At 43.4% G+C, this 20,355-nt stretch overlaps 1 protein-coding gene across 2 annotated transcripts in view; it reads right to left on the reverse strand.

Annotated features, from left to right (window-relative positions):
* Window positions 1–2,417: 2,417 nt before the first annotated feature.
* The window catches only part of GRM1 (glutamate metabotropic receptor 1), a 461,245-nt gene continuing 443,307 nt past the window's right edge, over window positions 2,418–20,355 (reverse strand). Inside the window, exon 8 of one of the 2 annotated variants that reach the window (XM_075553889.1) lies at window positions 2,418–3,321. In XM_075553889.1, the coding sequence (XP_075410004.1) occupies window positions 2,418–3,321 (904 nt within the window). Of the gene's footprint in view, window positions 3,322–11,692; window positions 11,754–20,355 lie in introns of those variants that run through there. The other variant, XM_075553891.1, reaches the window with a different exon arrangement.

The following is a 20,355-nucleotide window of genomic DNA, read 5'->3' on the forward strand; positions in this document are numbered from 1 at the left end:
GGATGAGCAGCTGAGTGCTTAACCACCGCACCACCAGGGCTCCTTCATCAGGGCTAAAACTCTGTTGTATTTAAGAAAACACATATTCATGGCAACAGTAGGTAGGCATTTCAATGAATAACATGACCAGTGTTTATAATATGGTCCCCAAATGTCTCAGATCCAAACCTCAGAACAAACTGACAGATATATTTGAAGAGTAGAAGTTGTTAACTTGTTTTTATTTTTTAAAAAACAAAAGCACAAATCCTGTAACATCAAAGACATTTGTTAGTGGCACTGTGATTAAAAAACAAGGAAAAAAAAGACAGTTCTTACTGATAGATTCTCTCCTGTCCCTCGCTAGTTTTCCAGTTAGTAGAAATCAATCTAGCTAGCACTGAGATCACTTCATTTTTCTCGTCAGCTTCAATACAATTGAAAAATTAGATTTCAATCATGGGGGTCTTCCTTTGCACCATGGAGAGGGGGCGGGCAGAGAGTGGGTGTCCTCAGATGACCTTAAAAGGAAAAGAGGTTCTTGACATAGGACTGACGGAACTCCGTAGTAGTCTATGATAGGACAAGGAAGGAGTAAGCCTCAAGCACTACATGGATTTCACATTTTGGACAAATGATCCAGCGGATAGTCCGAGTTATAAGATAATTTGGCGGAGAAGTGAGCGTCTTCAACAGGAAGGAAGCATATAAAAACATGACTAAACAACAAATGCACCAAAAAGAAATCTGAGGCCTAAGCTTCATCCCACAAACATTAGTGACATTCAAATCAGTAAGACAAAATGATCCCTTACTGAGGGTAAACAGAGAGGGCGAAGAAGGAATACATGGGTCACCGTGGGCTGGGGGACTACACTGTAACAAACAGCAAAAACATAACAAGAAGGGTTAGGAAAGTGAAAATACAGGGCTCAAAGTATCTGGAAACAAAAATTACAAGAAGGTAAAAAGTTATGGATAAATAAATATCTGAGAAATACTGCCCAAATTTGATGTTGGTCTTTGTGTTAAGCAAATAAAGCCAAAGGTGTTGTGGGAAAATGTTTCAAAAACAAAAAGAACCTGAAAGAAGCTAAATATTATCTCTTCAAGGATGCATTTTAATCATGTGTACAAGTTTATAAAATGCGCATTTTAATTTACCCAGCTTTACAAAATTTGTAATACAACAGATTTCAAGCCACTTTATTCATAACATTCTTATATCACAAAACGTCAAAAAAAAAAAAAAAAAGAGGCTCCCTCTTCGATGAAGCAGGACCACCTGAGCTGCCTGAGAAAAACAGGACCAAGCGCTCAAACCTCCAAAAGCCACCTGTCGATGTTTGTGACAGTGATACAGGAAATGTCATCGGCACGTAAAAATAGCTAAGTCTACCCAGAAGACAATTCTCTAGTTGCAGTTAGATTGACATTACATTGCACAGATTTTATAGTCACGGGGATACAAGGACACAGGGACAATTCACCGGCTAATTAATATTACAGGGACTCCAGTGACAAGAGGGAAGAATCAGCTGTCATTTAAACTAGCGATAGTTGCTGTGAGTACACCATTCGGTTAGGAGATGGACTTGTTTCGGTAGTACATGAGGGAAACAATGGTACCGCATTTTACATGGACCGCATCTTAGAAGGTCAACTGTAGGTATTATTTGCTACGGTAAATGGAGGGTAACAAGTTGGCCACATGGTTAAGTTCTCTTTCACTGAAGGGCAATGGGTAGCCCCTTGGCACAAACACGAGTCAGTCCACAAGAGTTCTTTCTGCCGCTCTCCACACAAGCTCTTAGGCTGGCACCCTTCCCCCGCGTGTCCCCGAAAGGCTGGCACGGGCCGAGGCGTGGTGGGTGGAGAGGAAGGAGTCGCTGTCTGGTCCCTGTTCGCTGGGCTCCCCACCAGGGCCCCCTCCCAGTGCCATCACATGGCTCCACCAAGGCAGGGACACCATCAGGGAATCTAAGGATCCACCTGGCGGCTCCACATGTGCTGTCCCTTTTCAAACATAGCCGACTGTGTGTGCATACTTGTGCACAAAGGAGATTTTTGTTGCTGTTGATTTCAATTCTGTTTACACTTTTCCCCCTCACTTTTGCCATCAATGTGACATGCCATATGGGATTTGTGCTTTGTCAATTCCCTCTTTCCAGAGGAGGCTTTTAAATAATTCAAGACTCAGAAACCTTGCCTGGTGGATTGTGTCTTGTCTTTTGGCATGTGGCGTGTCTCCCCCCACCCCCCATCCACACAGACACACACACACACACACACACACACACACACACACACACACACACACACACAGGCTCAGGGCAGCAGCAGCAGCCTCCTCTGACCATGCCCTTGCTCTGCACGGGCCGCTCGTGTCTAGGCCGAGGCTCCCAGACAGCTTGCTTTCCATGCGGACCCCCGCCCCCCTACAGAGTGGAAGAGCTTTGCTTATAGTCCCTCAGAATGACCGAGGCGTAGCTCACGCTGGGCGGGGTGCAGAGCACGGACTCGGACACAGGGGAGCTGGGCACCGAGCTGCCCGAGGCCACCGAGTCTCGGAAAGGCGAGGGGGGCGTGAGGGCCGGCGAGTCCTCCGGGGTGAGCTTGCCGGCCCCAGGCAGGCCCTCCTGGTCCTCGTCCAGCTCGTCCTCCTCGGTGGTCCCCTCGCGCTCGGACACGTACTCCTGCAGGAGCTGGAACCGCTCGCTGTCGTCCTCGTCCTCTGCTGGGGGCGAGATGGGCTCGTCCGCGAAGGTGCTCAGCTGCAGTGGGAGCATTTGCAGGTGCTGCGGGGGCGGCGGGGGTGGGTACAGGGATCGCACCCCATTGCCAGGGCCCCCAGGGACAGCGAGCACCGCGTTGAAGTCGGGGATCCCCGTGTTGAAGTTGTGGATGACGCCGTGTAGCTGGTCCATGAGGGATTTCGGCTGCTGCTGCTGCAGCTGGAGAGGGGGCAAGCCCTTAGGGATGACAGGGTCTGCCAGGAACAGCGGGGTCTCCTCTGCGGTCAGGTGGGGCTGCAGAGGGGGGGTAGTCACCGCGGTTGGCACGCGACAGTGCACCACCATGGAAGGGCTACTGGGAGGACTAAAGCGGCCAGGATCGGCATCCTCCTCCTCCACGTTGTACAGGGTCTTGGTGCTGGTATCTGAAAAGGTGAGGCTCTTGCCGGAGCCTTGGTAACTTTTAGTGAGGGGCTTGATGACGGCCGTTTGGTTGCAGGCCGTCTCAGGGGTCTTCACGTGTACAGAGAGGCGGTGCCACATGTGCTGTCCTTTGGGCACCTGTCTTCCACCTGGTTCAGACCATGACACAGACTTGCCATTAGAACTATGAATAAAATAGAGATAGGTTATTTGCAGATAGATCATGCGCACAGGGAAACATACATATCCAACGGAGGCATGCCCAACCAAATACAACTGCCCCCCCCCTCGGCCATGGCTGCCATTCTTCCACGCCCCAGCCCCAACCTCTCCTGAAAACCAGACGCCACAAGCTGCCAGGAACCACAGCATGCCAAGGGAGCTGCAGGTGGTGATTTTATCTCCAAAGTCCTGGCAGGAAATGTTTGATCCCAGGAGTTGCTGGTGAGAAAAGGCAATCTATTGTCAGAGCAGCTGTTTTCATTCAGAGCTAGGATTTCACCAAGTTTCTAAACACACACACACACACACACACACACACACACACACACACACATACACACACACACACACACACACACGAAGGTCACAGTGAAATGGCTAGTCAATGCAAGTTCCTGAAAAAATTCAAAAGCAATGGAGGAAACGCGAAGACATCTCCACTGATATGAAGACATCTCCACTAATGTGGACGTTTAAAACCAGGGTAACGTGATGACTAGAAGCCGTGCACTCTTTCTTCTTAGTCCCTGGGACAAATTCAAACCTACATACAAAGTTACTCTCACTGTATTGTGGCCCCCCTAAAAATGTTGTCTCAGCATTCTTTGCATATCATTCTGATATGCAAGCATTTCTCCATGACATGAACACGTGGCACCTGTAAAGGAGAGAAAAGAGCACATGATAGGCAAATCCACTTTTCAGCCCTTCATACCTTTTGATATTCTTTGTGTATTAGAAACTTATTCCTGGTGCATACAATGAAGCATCACTTGACAATCCTGATTCACAGCTAGTCTGGGATTTTCACACTTTGAATGATCGACTAGGTGTGTGCAAAAGAAATAGAATGGAGACGCTCATCAAAGTTCAAATACCAATACCCTGTTTTAGTTCTCTGGCACATCTGGCTGGAAATGAACACAGAATAAAGCACTGATGCCTGAGACAAAGGTCCCCCATTCCCCCGTGAACTGTTTCTCCTTGTGACGGGAAATCTTTGGGTTCCAGAAGTCCTCCAGCCTCAATCACTTCCGTCTTCAGGAGATTCTCAAAACAGCAGCAGCAACAAAAAAATCAACAAGAGTTCTCCACTAAGAACAGCAAATGAGCTATAGTGAGTCCACACATCACACCTTCGACTCTATGTCATCATCACTGACCGTCCTTGGGCACTTTTTGGTAATTTTCTGTATAACTTTGAACAGACAGTGGTACCTTATCCCAGCATATTATTAATAACCACAGTGTTAATACTTAAATTCTTATCTTCTCCTTTTTTTTAGGTTAGAACTTGCTTTTACTTTGTAACCACGAAAACAATAGAGAAAGTAGCACTATAATTACACATTTATGACATTTAAAACGAATAGGAAACAATGAATTTTTTAAGGTGGGGGTGTAAGACAAATTATAATATAGTCTTTTCTTTGGAAAAAGTGTAGGAAATGATCAATAGTTAACAGGTATGTTTAATCATTGTGAAGATGCAATGATGACTACTTCCAAATTTATATAGGAATGTCACAACTATGATTAATGTTTTAACATTTCATACTTTTAAATCCTGAGAGTAAAGTGAGCCAAATATGTCTAGATTACTGTACAAAGCCTGATATCAATTATAGAAAATTCTAGATATCGAGGGGTTTCTAAAATAGATATAAGAGCTAATATTTTGGTTTCATTATTATAATTATAATAAGTAATTTCTCAATATAGCTGATAACCCATGTTCAAGTTTTAATTGTCCAAGAAAATAAAAAACTCCTCTTGAACCGGCTATGTTGAGACCAGTGGTATATTTCTAACATATATGCTCAGTGTATATTCTGAGAATGTTAATGTTTTTATAAATTGCTACTACATCGTTGACTTAACAATTCCTGATTGTATTGGGATAATGGACTCTCTTCCAAATGGAACATTCAGCAGAACAGAAATCTTGGGTACTGGTAAGAACAGAGAACCCACCAACACGCCACATGCAAGACCAGAATCCAAAGGTCCTCTTCTGAGTTTAGAACCCTAGGTAAACTTACCCTTCCCACCCACATTTTCATTCTTCCCAAGTTCCTCAACTCACTACTCTACTGACATGCTTTCTTTTCATAACTAAAGTTTTTCTGTTTGTTTATTTTACATCATTTTATTGGGGGCTTGTACAACTCATCACAATCCACACATACATCTACCGTGTCAAGCACATTTTTGACATTTGTTGCCATCATCATTCTCAAAACATTGTCTTTCTACTTGAGCCCTTGGTATTAGCTCCTCATTTTCCTTCCTCCCTCCCCCACCTTCCCTCCCTTATGAACCCTTGATAATTTATAAATTATTATTTTTTCATGTTTTACACTGTCTGATGTCTCCATTCACCCACTTTTTTGTTGTCCATCCCCCAGGGAGGGGGCTATAGGTAGGACATTGTGATCAGTTCCCCATTTCTCTCCCACCTTCCCCTTCCCCTCCTGGTATCTCTACTCTCATTATTGGTCCTGAGGGGTTTATCTGTCCTGGATTCCCTGATTCCAGCTCAGATCTGGACCAACATATATCCTCTGGTCTAATCGGATTTATAGGGTAGAATTGGGCTCTTGATAGAGGAAAGTTGTATGTTTCATCGGTGCTATACTGTACCCTGACTGGCTTGTCTCCTACCCAAGACCCTTCTGTGAGTGGATGTCCAGTTGCCTACAGATGGGCTTTCACTCCCCCTCATTCACAATGATATATACTTTTCCTTTGATGCCTGATACCTGATCTTATCGACATCGCGTGATTACCCAGGCTGGAGTGCTTCTTCCATGTGGGCTTTGTTGCTTCTCAGCTAGATGGCCGCTTGGTTACCTTCAAGCCTTTAAGGCCCCAGATGCTGTCTCTTTTGCTAGCCGGGCACCATCAGCTTTTGTCACCACATTTGGTTATGTGCCTACCTTGTCTCCAGCAATCCCCAGAAACTAGCAAACCTCTATTTCCCCTTTTATCCCAGACCCTGTTGTGCAGATCCTGATTCCGGGCACTGCCAGGGACCTCGCAGTGAAGGGACAGTCCTTGGGATTGTCCATGGCTCATTGTTCAGAAGTAGTCCCTCAGGCTTTTTCCAACCTGAACCATTAACCCCTCCGTTACTAGTTGAAGGCTTTAACTGTTCCATCCAGGGACTCCTCTTTGCCCCTTCTCTTTCTTAAATCTGCCCGATTACACCATCTGACCTTAATGATGTGCATCACCTTCAATGACAATAGAAACATGTTTGTTAGGGATTTTTTTGTTGTCAAATACTTGCCTCTCCATGTTCATTAAGAAAAGCATTAAATATAAATGCTACCCATGTCTTCATGCAGTGATTTTTATGTTTTAAAACAGGACAAGAAAAAGCAGCAAACCCAAACTAACCAACCAACACACACACCACACAAATTAAACAAACAAAAACTGAAAACAACTGTTCCTTTGTCCTTTGAATGCTGATTTGCATCTAATTCAACCAGCAAGCTTAGAGACTCCCAACAAAACATTTCCTAAGTCTTCACATATGCCAACATACAAGGCACCCTTTTATTCCCAAGACATCCGTTTATTCTCATGGTGAGACAGTCGCACATCATAACTTCCCCTGCTCACACAGGCTGTTTTTGTCACTCACCATCCAGGGGTTCTATGCTGACTTCTCAGAATCATGTCCTTCCTTGTAGTTGAGGTATTGTTTCGCTTCTTCCAGGCAGATAGAATTACAGTTTAGTTCTTTCTAAATCCATTACCATGTTTATTCTTGGGACGGGAGCTTGTCTCCATGGCTATCAAAATGAGCAGCCCTCGGCCCCTCAAGAGAGCCTTGCTGTAGATTTGCTGCAAATTGCTGTGTACTTAGGAAACAGTCACCAAGCCCCAAGTTATTTATTCTATTAAGATAGGCTACTTTTACTTTTCTTTTTTCTTTCAAGGACAGAATCAGTCCCCCCATAACATTCAGAGTTGGAGGAGGCGATGCTTCACACAGAAACTGTGGCCCATTGTACAAACTTTGATTCTTAAGGCTCATTCATTCCTAGCCTCTGATCCATGGACAGCCCCAGTGGTCCATGAAGCTACAGGTGGATCAGTCCTTATTTTTATATTAACTAATTTCCATAATCAAGCACGTTTTATTTAGGGAACATAGCAGTTTAACACAAGTCAGGATCATAACAATAAGGATACAGTCCCTCTTTGGTCCTCAAACTCTCAACCACTTGGTCCCTTGGCTCAGCCATTGTTTTTATATTGAATAAATAGAATGTCTTGGTAGATAAGGCACTGCTATTATGAAATGTATGTAGTGGCTACTATAATAAAGTATGTTATTATGTACCCATGTAACTAAATTCTGAGTGTCTTTATTTGTGTTCCATATTCAATGGTCACTAAAACCTTAGACAGACAAGAGAAGATCCCAACGGGCCTTACTAACCCACTTGGGAGAGTGAGAGAGCATTCTCTTATACAAAAAAAGACTGGGTTCCCACTGCTGGGTTATTAGTAAGAGAAAATTGTGCACAATATGGAAGAAAAGATGAATGCATTCTGAAAATGCAATACTGCTATGAAATAAAACTTTTGATTAATTACAGTGTTGAATTAAGTCGTGCTTCAGCCTCGTTCTATTATTTAACTCTACATGGTCGCCATATGGTAGCAATATGGTGTAGCATTGCCCCAAGCACACCCTCCTGCTTACTCTAACTTTGAAAGACCGACCTCACGCCTAAAAACTCCAAATAGTTGAAGCTCTGATGGAGTAGTGTTTGTCTTAACTAGCTAGGTGACTAACCACATTTGTTGATACCAAAGTGAGTAGCTTAAATCGCTACAAGGCCTGGGGGAACTAGAGAAACCTCTCCACATGTGACAGTGTGCAGAGCTAAGCAAGCCTGAGGCTGCAGTTGGTGGCTCCAGCAGGTTTGGGATCTTGCTTTAGTTGTTCTTTCATTAGATAAGTATCATAATCCCCCCAAACAGAAAACCCAATGTTTACAGCGCTTAAGGGAAGAGTTGGAAGTGGGTGGTGTAAACAGATTAGTATATCTTTGGCATTCAGAGTGATCCTGTCTGTTTTGTTTCAGTAAGTACTGGTTACATCTGCAGAGTACACTGCTCTGGGCTCCAGAGAGGTCTAAAACGGGAATCACAGTGGGTGGGTGTTTGAGATCAGGAGGGAAGCATCCTGCACAAGCTGCCTGAAGGAGAAGCTTACACAACACCTGTCTCCCTTCTGTCCAATTCAAGTTGCTGCCACTGGGATTACTAGCTCCTCAACAGACATGGAAAGGAATAGCATCCAGCGAGCACACAGGCAAGACCTCCGTGGGGAGAGACTCACTCCTGGGGACTTGAGGAGGCGCGTGTTTGTATTCTCTGGGAGCAAGAACGGCAACGGGCAAAGCCATTAAGTCACAGGTGGAGACTCGCCAGGTTAAGAAACTGTAATCAGAAGCCTCAGGCTTGCAGGTAGTTCTGCTCCAACCCCAGCGGCTGCAGCCGGGACAGAAGCTTTTCCAAGGGAGAGTGATGCTCCCCCAGCAGACACACAGAAGGAGTGCTAGCGGTCTGGAGGCGTGCCTGCTCACACCTCCACAGGCTGCAGGCAGCTGGAGTCAGCAGCAGTTCTTGGAGAATCTCCGGCGTAGAACTATGTAAAGCCACGGAAGCCAGGATCTTGTTTTCACAGACAACATCACCCTCGTCTTTCAGACAGAGATTCCCGCTGACACCAGTTCCACCCCTTGAATGCTTTCCAGGGAAAAAAACAAACAAACAAAACCCCACCATATCTGAGAGGTATTGTCAAATCTGGGGCACAATCTAAATACAATGGACATTTCTCATCTTTTTTGACTCACCACTAGTTGGGAGGCAGAGAATCTATGAATATATTCTTTAAGATCCATGCTTCTTGATTAGCTGAGAATTGGGGAATATTAAAGTAAATAACATTATGAATTCTCTTCCTCTTTGACTCTAGCCTGGTTATGAATTAGTTAGATAATTCATCTTGCTGAAATACATAAGATTGCATCTGGACTCTATATGTATAGTGTACCTCTTAAAACCTTTACTGCCGCAGTGGCATCCAACAACCTAAAGGACGCTGAAAGAAAATCAGTGTATCTTCATTAGGCTCTATGCTTTCTCAATGAGTCATTAAACAGAAAGACACCCATCAATACAACGTTCTCTTCAAATCAGTGATGTACACATGGCACCATACACTTTGTGAGGGTGCAGAGTCTTTGTTCTTGAAAATATCACAACCCCTATCTCAAACTAGCAGGTAGGATCCGGGTGGTTACTGAACGTTTTCTAAGAAAATTTTACCCAATCTTGATTATGGGTTGATGGAGGGAAATGCTGGTGCCTAAGTTTATTTCTAACACCTGTTGGCAGCTCCGTGCTCTTCCTTCCTCCAGGAAGTGTACATGAGCCTCGATGATGTTCTCTTTAGCTTTAGAACATCCCACCAGACCTCTAATTTGAAAAGGAAGTCACTGGGTGTTCTCTGGCTCCCAAGAGAGTTCTCATTTGTGTCCTGGAAATCCAGGGCAGTGATATTGCTAGTCTGGGACTGATTCATCCCTAGGGGCAGGATAAATCTAGGTCCACGAGGCAGCTTTATTTCCATCACTACTTCCCTTTTCCTGTTGGAATGGAAGGTCACAGAAATAACATATTATTTCATTAGTTGTTTTGCAGAAACCACCAAAGCCGAAAATACCAATCTTCTACTATATTGCATGGCTTTAAACCTACTGGTCTCTCTGAGTTACGAGAAGGAAAGTCTAAATCAATCCTATACTGAAGGTTCTGAACAACCACCAACGACGCATCTGCTTCCAGCTGCTGCTTTGGATTTGGTTTTTAAGGGACTCACCTTCTGGTCCTTTAATGTTAGCCGACTCTCCTCTCTCTGGCCCTGCTGTCATGAGAGGACAAGCATATCTATCCATCCCTATCCATCGCTTTTGACAAGCAGCCAGCAGCGGTCACAATTAGGATCTCCTTGCTGTGTCCTTGGTCAGACTTACCCCCTGGTGCAACAAAGGCTCCACACCTTTTGACTTGGGAGAAGGACACAGGCAGACTAAAGAGGCAGAGATGGGTCGAGGCTTCTCAGCCTCCATCTGAAACATACCAGCAGGGAGATCACGCGTTTTGCTCTAAGAGTCAGAATGACACGCTTCAGACAACGTTGTTCCTACTTGGGGCTTCTGGGGGGCACGTGGGGAAGGAATAGCACAGGCTTACTTCCCAAAGCCCATCACTGAGCAACGGGAAGAGCAACTCTCGCCCCATCCTTCAGCCACCAAGGCCAGGTTCAGGAGCCGACATTGGAACCAATTGGGTTCTTTTCATCTGAAGAGCAATTCAAGCCCCAGGCACCTCGTCAATGGCCCTCCTGCTGCAGGAATGTGTACCTTTGACTCTCCCAGGACTTTGAAGGGCTGTAAAGGAACAGCTGGAAGTGACCACAGACTCCGTGCACAATGAATCGAACATGTGTCTATGTTCTTTTGCTAACTTAAAGAGACACTGTCAAGATCTCCAGGTCAAAAATAAGCCCAGACATGCACAGATTGGTTGTTTTCTTTGTTTTTTTTATCAGATGAGTGAAATCTGATAAAAAGTACTCAAATTGCTGGGAAAAGGATGCGTTTTCTTTGGGGAGAAAAATACAACTCAATTTAGTGGGATTCACAAAGCATTTGTTTTGTGTTTCCTGGGGTGTGGGAGGCGCCCAGGAGCGGCTCACCATCCTGGCTCCTGCCCGCAGAACCTGACACAATGGACCACTTCCAGAAGGTCACATGAGGGATTCTGCCTTGGAGCCGACCAGATCCTCGCAGAGACGTGTGCCGCAGCAAAAAAGGCAAAAGCAGAAAAGAAAGGGAAAGCGCTGTCGGCCAAAAAGAAGCTGACAAATTTGCGAAGGGGGAAGAATTCACTTTCAAGCTTGTGAGTGGGAGTCGCAAACAAAAGTGAATCCCCAGATTCGGAAAAAGTGTCGCATCGAAACTGAAAAAGCGAAAAAGGAAAACCAAACCAAACCAAAAAAACGCCAGACTGAAACGAACGACTTGACAGTGTCCCTTTAAGCAGATGGACCGTCAAATTAAGGCAGCCGTGCAGACCATGGCAGGGTAAGGCGATCCTCGTCCTCGGTGGCATGCACCACATATGCTTCCAGGTTGGAAAGTGGAAAAACCCAGGAGAGAGAAAGCAAGAGGCAAACCACTATGTTTTGTTTTTTTCCATGCAGCTTCTCTTACACATTCACTGCAGTGTGGGGGTTTTCAAAGCTGCACATGTGCCGACGGACATTGGCTGGTGGGCGAGAATTCTGGCTGCCTCTTCCTGGGGATTGAAAAGAAAAAGACACCCAGTGAGTGAGTGGTTATACATGCGTGCAGATTAGGCAATTACACCACTCAGGCGGTGCCTGGTCCTGGGGTGGGGCCCAGCCTGGCTCCTGAGCTGATCCAGGTAGGCTAGCCATCTCCATCGAAGTTTCCTCCACTGGTTGGCTATTTTTGAAAGCCACATCAGTGGGTTACAGTAATTTTTTGGCCGTGGGGTTCCCTCTCCTTCCAAGAGGCAGGCACTTTTTCTGCTACATGAATCTGGCTCAGAACGCCCCTTTTCCAACACTTCTGACTCATTCCCTTACTCATAGTAGCCACTCCCACTGATGTAGGCTTACCATTCTCTCCCACTACCTCTCCTAGAGGACGGCCAATGGCTTACATCTCAACCTTGCAACATCCAGTGACACTGATAACTTTCCTCCGGACTGTGTCACCACAAAGACATCACTGTCACTTCACATAAATCTCCTATCGCTCTTGGCTTTCATAGAGAAAATGTTTCCTAGGATGAGAGGAAGTCGAGACCTGTCTGAGGAAATTGGAGGCAACTATCACAGCAGACAAATGACGTCGGCTTCCCTGGCTAGATGTCTACTTGGAGAGCACATGAAAGGATCGTTTCTCTGGACTGTTGTGGCAAGGAGAGATGAATGCTGACTAGCAGGACAAGGCCCATAACTCAGCCATGGCTCTTTAGGCCTTCCATTATTTGTTGCCATAAAGATAAAAGGGTTTTCCACCAGTCTTCAGAAGATAGGTGGACCAGAACCATCATGTCCTCCATTCTTACAATCTATATAAGAAGGCTGCATGTCTTCTTAGGAAAGAATTCTAGGAATAAGAGGCTAAGGATGAACCATCAGTGGATGCTAGGGGTGGTAGGGATGAGCTTTTTTGAGTGGTAGGAAATCTCTCATTTTAGGAAACTCTGCAGGGAGGCAATTCCCCACAAGGGCCCTCCCCTCTGCCATCCATTCAATTGTCACTCAGAGCAACTCATTTCCAAGGCTATAACTCTCTATCAGGATAGGCAGCCTTTTCTTTGCCCCAATGATGGGCTTGAACCATCAACCTTGGGGCCGGCAGCCGAAGGCTTATCTGACAACAGGGCTCCTTAAATATTTACAAATGTTCTCTCTGAGTCAGCTTTGGCCACCTACCATAAGTCCTGGTGATACATATTTAGCATCAACCAAAAGAAACAATAATCCCTCCAGGAAGTCATTGACCTTTTCCATTTTTCTACTCCCCCCGCCCCCCGCCCCAATGTGGAACAGAATATCCAGAAGAGGGTAGGAGATGAAAAATTTCAGGATTCGATCCTGTCTCTTCCCCATCTAAGAGTTTCAGGCCTGGCAGATGTTGAGTAGGAGAGATCAGACTATGTCACCTGAAACATTACTATTACGCTGGACTAACTTTCAGACCTGAAAACAAGGCTTCTATGTGAGTGCACAGCAGCAGGAAAGATTTGTAATAGGATAGCAAAAGGTAATAGAGGAAAATGAAAATCAACCAATATTGTGTTTCCACCAAGTTTGGGTTATTCAATTTGCCAGTCAAAAGCACATTATCCACTCATAGCCATTTGAAATTCCTGTCCAGAGAAACGAACTTGACATATTGAGATGAGGACTTGTCTACCACAGTAGTCCACTGGTGTACAAAGATTCGGCCATGAGATAAGGTTTCCTACTAAACTTGACAAAGTAATATGTCCTTGATTTTTAAGTTATCCACCAGGATATCATAAGGATCATTTTTTTTAAAATGGAACATTAGATGACTCATAATAAAGGTGTAACACTTATATATTTAAACGAGGTTATCAGGGAGACCGACGGATTTATCTGGGGATTTTTTTAAAACTGCCTTTCTCTTGGAAGAAGTAGAAGTTACGTTTCAAGCTTTTGACTTTTGCCTTGGTAGACAGAGTGGAGCATTTTCAATCTTTTCATGGGCCTGTCACCCATGCAGTTAGGGAGGGTCCCTGCTCAAAAGCAATTTGTACCAGGGCTTATGTATTCTGTTACCATCATGATGGAATTAATCATATATCTTTTAATTTGTAAATTATGCAAGTGGCATCCAATGGGAAATAGAGCATGCCCTGGGGGCTTGGAGCCACTTCTCTTTGGAACGATACCCGGCTGGGCTGGGCCGGGCCGGGCCTTAAAGGACACTTCTGTGGTTCCTTTATGGCGTTCAGCCATACTGACCATGAAACTGCCTATGGTAACTCTAAGTCAGCGGTTCTCAACCTGTGGGTCCTGACCCCTTTGGGGGTCAAACGACCCTTTCACAGGGGTCCCCCAATTCATAACAGCAGCAAAATGGCAGTGATGAAGTAGCAATGAAAATCATTTTATGGTTGGGGCTCAGCACAACACGAGGAGCTGTGTGAAAGGGTTGCGGGCATTAGGAAGGTTGACAACCCCTGTATCTCAGCAATTCTAAAGTCACTTTAATGAACCCTTTATTGAGACGGTTTAAAAAAATTATCATCTCCTTCGTGGTCCCATTCCTTTAGTATCTGACCCTCATTTTATAGTGAAATAAAATAAATGTAAACAATTCATCTTGAGAGTCCTGCTTGTTGTGCAAGGAGTTGGGAAGAGACCAAGCCTTGTGAAACCCTGGTGTCAGAATAGCCGTTCTACCAGTTGTAAAGAATAAAGATCTTGACTTCAGGATATTTTAGCCAAAGTAAAATCACATTTTCAACCAACCAGTGATCAGGCAACCAGAGTAAAAGCTTGGAGGGGAAGAGCAGCATATGGGGGCTTGTCAAATAAAGTCGCAAATCTGTGCTTAAATCTCTTGGCAGTAAGTATGGATTTAAAGAAACCCAAGAAGTTTACTTAGAAGAATTTCTTCAATTTCCCCTGAAATGGGTAAGGCTTTCAAATACCATATAGACTTGTGTATAAACCGAGTTTTTCAGCACCTTTGTAATGCAGTTTTTGTGGTAAAATTAGGTGCCTTGGCTGATATTCCGGTCGGCTTATACTCAAGTATATATGGTAGTCACTGGTCATCATGCTGCCATGTGGCTGGCCTGTGTGTTGCATTCACGTTGATGCCCATGGCCCTAAGAGCAAGCCTTTGTGTAAGGCGCTCTCTTCCTTTGGGTCAGTCATCCCTCGTGACTCTGTTTTAATGTGCTGTATTATGAAAGTCAGGTCACTCAAACACCAGTACCAAGGCCGGGGTTTCTTCTTCATATGACCTTGAGAAGTTGTTGCAGGCAAGTTTTACTCTGTTGTTGCATTGGATCACCTCTTTCAGACTCAATTTTGTTCCTCCTCCAGGGTTGCTGAAGTAGTAGCTATGAAAGTGCTTCCAAAGAGAAAAGTGGTCTCGCAGGTAACATCAGAGCTGAAATCACTGTTAGGTACTGCTGAGTTGATTCAAACTCACAGCTCCGCATGTGACAGAGTAGAACTGCCCTGCAGGGATCGAGGCTGCCGTTTTGTTTTTTAAACTTTTTATTGTGGAATGGGTGAAATTTTACAGAGCAGATAATTAATTTTACACTCAACAACATTTTGTTTCATCCACTTCATTGTGATTCTGTTAATGTACCATCACTTTCTCCCAGTGTTTCCCGTTTCCATCCCTCCTTCCTTGCTAACCCTATGAACTTTGTCTTTAGGTAAACGTTGCCCATCTGATCTAAACCGGTTGACTGTTCTAAGGCATAAGGGCCTTACTAGTTTTATTGTTCCCTTTACAGACCCGTGTCGTTCTTGGTTAAAAATTGAGCTCCTGGGGTGAGATCAGATCCAGATCTGAAGGTTGGCTGAGGTCCATAATCTGGGGTGTTACGACAGGCTCTATTAGCCCAATGATCCTGGTCTCCTCTATGATTTTTGAGTTTTGTTCATTTTTTTATCTGCTATCATATGCAGACTCTTCTAATGTGACCCTTTCTGAGTGGTTGACAGTGGTAACTGGGCACCAGCTCTTCTGAGCAGGTCATGGAGATGGTGCTCGTGAGGTCTGTTAATCCATTTGACTAAGTATTTCCACATGTCCTCAATTTGCACCACTCTCCTCTTTGGTTAGGGAGAAACCAGTCGTTGCACCTCAGATGACTGCTCACAACTTTTAAGAACACAGTTGCTACTTACCAAAGTGGAATGCAGCCTTGCTTTTGTGGACCATGTCTTTCAGACTTCCAGCTTTAAAGCCCCTGATGGCTCTGCCATTTCGGCTGGAGTGGCTGAGCAAATTACAGCCAAAAACTTTTCAGAAACTGTAACCACTGTCCCTCAGGGCTCTCTTTTCACTGCTAGTTAGTCCTTTCTGTTGAAATATGGAGAAAAATGGGTACACACCCGGGCGCTTAACGTCTCAGCAGGTATTTAGACTAACTGCTAGGACCCCAACTTCCGTTTATTGTACTCATGGATTTCAGTCACTTCCCAGAGAACAGTAAGCTGAATTCTGTTTACGTTCTCCCAGGGTTTATTTTTGTGGGCAACGTAGTGACACTGAGTGACTCTGTCAGGAGCAGGTTAAGGCTGGGTAGACAGTGACGTGCGCTGTCTTTCTGAAGCTGCATGTCCATGGTAGGGTTGGAGGTGAGTCTACTTTTAGCAGAGATCAAATCATCTGTACCCTTCCAGATGGCTAGTCTTAAGGATATATAAAGCTCACCATGGGGACAAGAGTGTGGCAGCTGTCCACAGCCATCACAAAGAATGACAGCAACCGCTCGAGCATTTTGCCAGAGTATGGTCTATTTTGGTTTTGTTTTATATAGACAAGTGCAATCATGTGTTTCTCTAATTGCTTTCCAAAGTCATATGCATTTTTTCTATTATCTAAATTTTAGTGTTTATTTCTTGCACCCGTTCACTGAAGCGGGGAATGGACCCCTGGTTGGGGGTGTACATGCTCTGCGAAGTGCTAGTTTCTTCTGATCCTTCTTTAACACATGCATATGTAACAAGCAGTTCTTCATAGGAATATATAATGCAGACAGTCCCTCTATATGTATATATATATGATATTGCTCTATTCATAAATTCTTAATTTTTCAGATACCTAAGCTAAGAGCAGCTAGCTATTATTTCTAAGAGTTTAAAGAATAATTTTGTAGAATTGAATTTAATCACCATCACTGACTTGCAGCATTGAAGTTCTTTCTGAAGGCTCTGTGAATTATTTTCAACATTACTCTCTCCTTCTTAAGATAATAGTGGATATGTATCGTTACCTAGCATATTTGAAAACTTATAACATATGCACTATCCTTAGCACGATTAAGCAATATATGCTACTGTGTAGCCTATTACATTTTACCTACATGGCATCATTCTACATTTCCAGTCAGCATTTTTACACAATAGTATCATGGTAAAAATACTATCGTTTATTCACTTAAGCCAAGTTGAATAAATACCACACTTAAAAATTTTCCCCATTGATGGTCATGTAGATGTTTCCTATGTTTTTCTACTTCAAGCAATGCTTTGATAAACATACTTGAGTAGTCTCCTTGCACACACTTGAGATTCTTTTGGGTTTTTTTTATGGTATATATAGTCCAGGGTCTAGGGTACTAAGAAAATGAATCGGTGGATTTCAAAAAATAATTTCTGAACAGAAATGTCCAAGATAAGCTCAAGGAAACAGAATAAAGTATGATAATATGATGTGTGAAGCCCAAGAGTTGTTGGTAGGTGCCATCAAATCAGCACCAACCCACAGTGACCCGGTGCACATCAGAAGGAAACGCTGCATAGTCTTGGGCTGTCTTCCCAATGGTTCCTATGCCTGAGCCCATTGATGCAGCCACTGTGTCAGTCCATCTCCTTGAGGGCCTTCCCCTTATTCACTACCCCTCCCCAACTTTACCAAGCATGATACCCTTCTCCAGGGACTGGTTTCTCCTGACAATCTGTCTGATTTACTTAAGACAAAATCTTGCAATCCTTGCCTCTGGCCTTATTTCTTTCAATACGGATCGGTTTGTCCTTCGTTTTCACAATCCATGATACCTTCGGTATTCTTCCCAGGACCACAATCCAAATGCATCTGTTGCTCAGCAGCCTTCCTCTCAGTGGCCAACCTTCACGTGCTTATGACGCAATGGAGGATACCATGGCTTGGGTCAGGCTCATCTTAGTCCTCAAAATAACATCGAGTTAGAAAGCCAAAAAGGAAAAACACACTCTGTGATTTTAAATTGAAAGAACTAAAGAAAAAAAATGCATACCTCAAGGGACAATATTGAAGTTTTGATGCAAAAAACATTTAAAGAAAACAAAGTAAATAGACCCATTGAACCAAAACGAACTGGTCAACATTCAGCCACTTCAAGAGGTAGCATATGATCCAAACCGAATGGTACTGAACGCAAAGTCCAATCTGCACTGACGGCATTAGCAAAAAGCAAGGCTCCAGAAATTGATGGAATACCAGTCGAAAAGCTTCAACAAGCTGATGAAGCACTGGAAGCACACATCTTTGCCCCAAAACTTGGAAGGCAGCTTCCTGGCCAATAGACTAGAAGAAATACACATTTTAACCACCGTAAAGAAGGGTGACCCAACAGAATGTGGAATGTGGGTTGTGCTAACTACTATTTCCTATTTTTGTACCTCAGCTCTAATATCCATTGCAATGGGTACATAGAACTCAGAGAAAATATGCATGATTTAAAGGTATATTATTAACAGATTATAATGTAAGTGATAAATGAACAAGTGATAGACTTGTTCATTGGGATGTTACAAAGTTCTCTCAGTGCTGTAAAGGATAACGGACATATCATTCTACTGTAAGCCTTAACCCAAAGGCATTCAGCTTACGCTCTGGAGGGCAGCAAACCGAACTTCCCTATTTAAGGGTCCAGAGACACTCCACTCCACAAGTCAGCCTTCTGCCCAAGCGCTCAGCTTGCTCATTGAGCTGAGAAACCCACCACTCTCTTTCATGCTCTGGCTCCAGGTTTAGCTGCTGCTCCTTTGATGTCACAGCTGTACAGCTGTTTTCTGGATCCAAGAGGTCCAGTGTGCAGGAGTCTCAGGGTCCAGAGGATAAGTTCCACTCTTGGCTCTTGCTGGTAATGGAATTCCCACTCCTGCTTTCCCATAGGGTCCATTTTATCCAAAGAACAAGATGGCACTGCAGAGAATCTTGTTCACAATTATCCACAGGTGAATCCTTTCCATATCTTTCCCTATCTGTTTAACCAGACTGATGCAGGAAAAGGTTATTTGGTGGGAGTTAGAGACTTTGGCTAGAAATGTCACATGAAATAAATCACAGTCCTATAGAAAGTTTCAATCCATTTCATTAATATAAGATGCAAGTAAATTTTTTCTGAAGAGCATTCAACAATGGTACATTGACAGGGAACTACCAGAGGTTCAGGCCAGATTCAGAAGAGAACGTGGAACAAGGAATATAAATGTTGATAACAGATGGATCTTGGCTGAAAGCAGAAAATACCAGAAATATGTTTACTTGTGTTTTATTGACTATTCACATGAATCAAGAGGCAGTTGTTCAAATAGTGAATGATTTAAAATTAAGAAAGGTGTGTGTGTGTTTATTTGTGTGAGGGGTATATACTTTCATAAACCTACTCAATCTGTATTCCCATCAAATAATCTGAAATGCTGGATGATATGAAGAAGAATGTGGAATCAAGATTGGAGGAGGCTTATTGACAAGACAAGCTGTGATATTTGCAGATGACACAATCTTGCTTGTTGAAAGTGAGGAGGACTTGAAGCACTTGCTGAGGAAGATGAAGGACTGAAGCCTTCGCATGGATTGCAGTTACAGTCTCAGAAGCTCACAGGGGCAGTTCTATCTGGTCCTATAGGGTTGCTATGAGTTGGCATTGACTCCTTGGTGGTGAGTTTGGTTTGGTTGGTTTTGACCCATGTCGTGGTGTTTTCAATTGCCTCATATGTATATGAAAGTTGGACATTGGATAAAGAAAACTAACATAGAATTGATAAATTTGAACACTAGGTTTACTGGCATTTCTTATATACCTATCTCTACAGACACATGTTAAATTGACACATGAACGAAACTGCACATTTTCTTATAAAACAGCTTACTTTATTTTAAAACAACTTACCATATATAGAGGTGTATTAGCTGAGTTTTTCAGCACATTTTTATGCAGTTTTTGTGGTAAAATTAGGTGCCTCAGCTGATATTCAGGTCAGCTTATACTTGAGTATATATGATTATTAAAAACATAATTATACATAATTAACTTATAAATGAAATCATGTGATCATATATATTTATATATAATTATAATATTTAAAATGAACAACATTTGAGATATTGAGTTTGACTTACTTAATGGTCCCGTGGGTCAGTCGGTATGACAATCCCTATGTCTGCATTGTTTGTCTTTATATTTAATGTTTACTTTTTAAAAACTTTTTACTATGTTTATATTTATAACTGATGTAATGCTTTCATGCAAGAAACCAATTTACTAGGATTAATACTCAATTTACATTTTTGTTAAATTGACTCATATCCTTAGAGACAGATATATCAGACAGAGGATTTCAAGATTAGAAGGCTTCAAGGAAAATTCATTTGGA

Source organism: Tenrec ecaudatus, chromosome 7, assembly GCF_050624435.1.
Source record: "Tenrec ecaudatus isolate mTenEca1 chromosome 7, mTenEca1.hap1, whole genome shotgun sequence".
In the NCBI taxonomy this organism is placed as follows: Eukaryota; Metazoa; Chordata; class Mammalia; order Afrosoricida; family Tenrecidae; genus Tenrec; species Tenrec ecaudatus.